The sequence below is a fragment of the Myotis brandtii genome, unplaced genomic scaffold (assembly GCF_000412655.1).
Source record: "Myotis brandtii unplaced genomic scaffold, ASM41265v1 scaffold517, whole genome shotgun sequence".
NCBI lineage: Eukaryota > Metazoa > Chordata > Mammalia > Chiroptera > Vespertilionidae > Myotis > Myotis brandtii.
Window position 1 is genome coordinate 5,304 of NW_005369706.1, and position 2,786 is coordinate 8,089.

General features: G+C 47.3%; 1 protein-coding gene across 1 annotated transcript in view; it reads left to right on the forward strand.

The window, feature by feature from the left end:
* Window positions 1-456: 456 nt before the first annotated feature.
* Window positions 457-2,786, forward strand: part of FAM186A (family with sequence similarity 186, member A) — a gene marked incomplete at its 5' end in the record, with an annotated part of 30,386 nt that continues 28,056 nt past the window's right edge. Inside the window, one exon of the mRNA XM_005877404.2 lies at window positions 457-673. Within this exon, the coding sequence (XP_005877466.1) occupies window positions 457-673 (217 nt within the window). The remainder of the gene's footprint in view (window positions 674-2,786) is intronic.

Genomic DNA, 2,786 nt, shown 5'->3' on the forward strand with positions numbered 1-2,786 from the left:
ACCGATGCCAGACAGTCCTGTTTCTCCCGTATGAGTCTGGGTCCCCAGAGACTCGCCCGGAACTGGAGCTCAGAGCTTGAGACTCCCTCCCGATTGAAAAAGACAACAGTGTCCTCAGCCGCCAGCCCTCTCCGCATGCACCTCCTCACCTTTGTATTTTACTTCTGCACCGCACCTCCTCTGAGTCTTGGTATGCTTTTCTCTTTTCTTCTAGTTGTAGAATTTCCACTCAGCCAGCCTTCCTGTGGTTCTGGGTGATGTCCGTTCCATCTTTTAGTTGTATTTTTGAAGTGGTTGTGCGAGGCAGCAATCTCCGGTGTTTACCTATGCCACCATCTTGGTTTCTGATTCAACAGCTTTATAATCACTGTCACTGACATTCTGGGAAGAAAGGTGGCAAAAGCTTATTGTCAAACTGAAAATTTATTAATATATTCCCCTTTCTTATTCTTATAGGGCATTAATATTCAGCTGAGTGACATAAAGAAAAGTGTGCAGGGGATCATTCATCGCTACACTTTTGATGAGTTTGTGGAGACTGGAAGGAAAGTGTCTCTTTCAGAATATAAGAAACAGAGAACAAAGGTGCTGGAGAAAGTATCTTTTTGTGCTAATTCTGCTGACATTAAAGAAAAGATTCTTATCTACATCCTGGCCTGGTTGAAAGAATGGAGTAAGTTTTCAAAAGTGGCTTGAAGGAAAACCATAAAGTTGATGAAAAAGCTAGAGAGCAGGATCTATAAGTAAATTTTGAAGGACTAGTAGACTAAAGAAAGAAAGTATTAAGGAGTTGTCCTCTATTTCAGTAAGAATCTATATATATAAAACGTTAAGCAACCGTCTGACCTCCCAACAGTCCGACTGGTCAGTAGCTATGATGCACACTGACCACCAGGGGGCATATGCTCAATGCAGGAGCTGCAGAGCTGCGGTCACTTGGCAGTGGCAGTTCTCAAGTGATGCACCCCGGAACTAGAGAGGAGGGAGCCCGATTCCTCGTGACTCCTCTCCCACACTGGGTCCCCTCAGGGGATGTCAGAGAGCCAGTTTCAACCCAATCCCCCAGGCCAGGCCAAGGGACCCCACCTGCTGAAGGGACCCTGCTCACTCCTCAGTTGCCCTTTGAGCTGCAGCACTGGGCCAGGTGCGGCTGGCCAGGGAGGGACCATGGGAGGTTGGCCCCAGGGCATGTCTGGCCTGTCTCACCCAGTCCTGCCTCACTGGCCACCACTCAGGACTGCCTGCATTAGTCCCTGCACCAGAGGGACTAATTAATTTCCTTTCAATATGCACGAATCCATGCACTGGGACACTAGTAAAGTAATAAAAATATGGCTTGCTCACTTAGTGCCAATAATTCTGGCCTCCTTGTTTTGCTTCAGGCATGCCAGTATGCTCCTGCCCAGTGTCTTTATGCTTCCTATTCCCTTGCCTAAACATTTTTTACTAGGTAGACACATGGCTCATTCTCTGCTTATATCTTGCTTTAAAATGAGGTGTTTTCTTTCCTCTGAAGCAGGGGCTAATGGTTTGACATGCTGTAATTGCCTAGCAGAGAGTCATCATTTTGGTCCAATGATGGGAAGTCAGCTCAGTTGGCAGGGAGTGTGGTGGTGGGGGCATCCAAATTAAAGAGAATTATTTTCTAATACTATTTAATTTGGTTTGGCTCAGTGGAAGAGCATATGCCTGCAGACTAAAATGTCCCAGGTTCGATTCTGGTCAAGGGCACATTCCCGGGTTGTGGACTAGATCCCCAGTAGGGGGCCTGCAGGAGGCAGCAGATCAATAATTCTCTCTCATCTTTGATGTTTCGGTCTCTCTCCCTCTTCCTCCGTCTCTGAAATCAATAAAAATATTTTTTAAAAATAAAATTTTTGCTATCTCTTTCCTACAGTGACTTTTTTCTTATTCATAAAATAAATTATAATGAATTATACCTATAAAACCTTTATTTAAGTCCAGAGTCTACTCAGCAGCCTTGATCTGTATTCATATATACTAGAGGCCCGGCGCATGAAATTAGATCCCCAGTAGGGGGCCTGCAGGAGGCAGCAGATCAATAATTCTCTCTCATCTTTGATGTTTCGGTCTCTCTCCCTCTTCCTCCGTCTCTGAAATCAATAAAAATATTTTTTAAAAATAAAATTTTTGCTATCTCTTTCCTACAGTGACTTTTTTCTTATTCATAAAATAAATTATTATGAATTATACCTATAAAACCTTTATTTAAGTCCAGAGTCTACTCAGCAGCCTTGATCTGTATTCATATATACTAGAGGCCCGGTGCATGAAATTCATGCGCAGGTATGGTCCCTAGGCCTGGCCTGCGATTAGGGCCATCTTCCCCAGCTGCCTGCAGCCAGCCCCACCCCCTCCCACCCCCGGTTCCCCATTCGCCATCGGGTGATCGGTGCCTGACAGCCGGGGGAAGGGACTGAGAGGTCAGCTGTTCCCACCCGCTCACCAGCCCCACCCCCACTGCGGGTGGCCATCAGGTGATTGGAGCCTGTCAGCCGGGGAAAGGGACCAAGAGGTGGTCAGTGTGCCTCATAGTGACTGGTCCAGCGGTTTTTCTGGTCGTTCTCCCGTTAGGGTCAATTTGCATTACCCGTTTATTATATAAGTTAGAGGCCTGGTGCACAGGTGACAGCCAGCTGGCCTGCCCTGATGGGGGTCTCTGATCAGGGTGGGGTTCCCTGCTGGGGGGCCGCCGGGAGTTTGCAGGCTGGCCACGCCCCCGATCGGTCTGGGTTCGCTGGCCGCAGTGGGCATCATAGCGACTG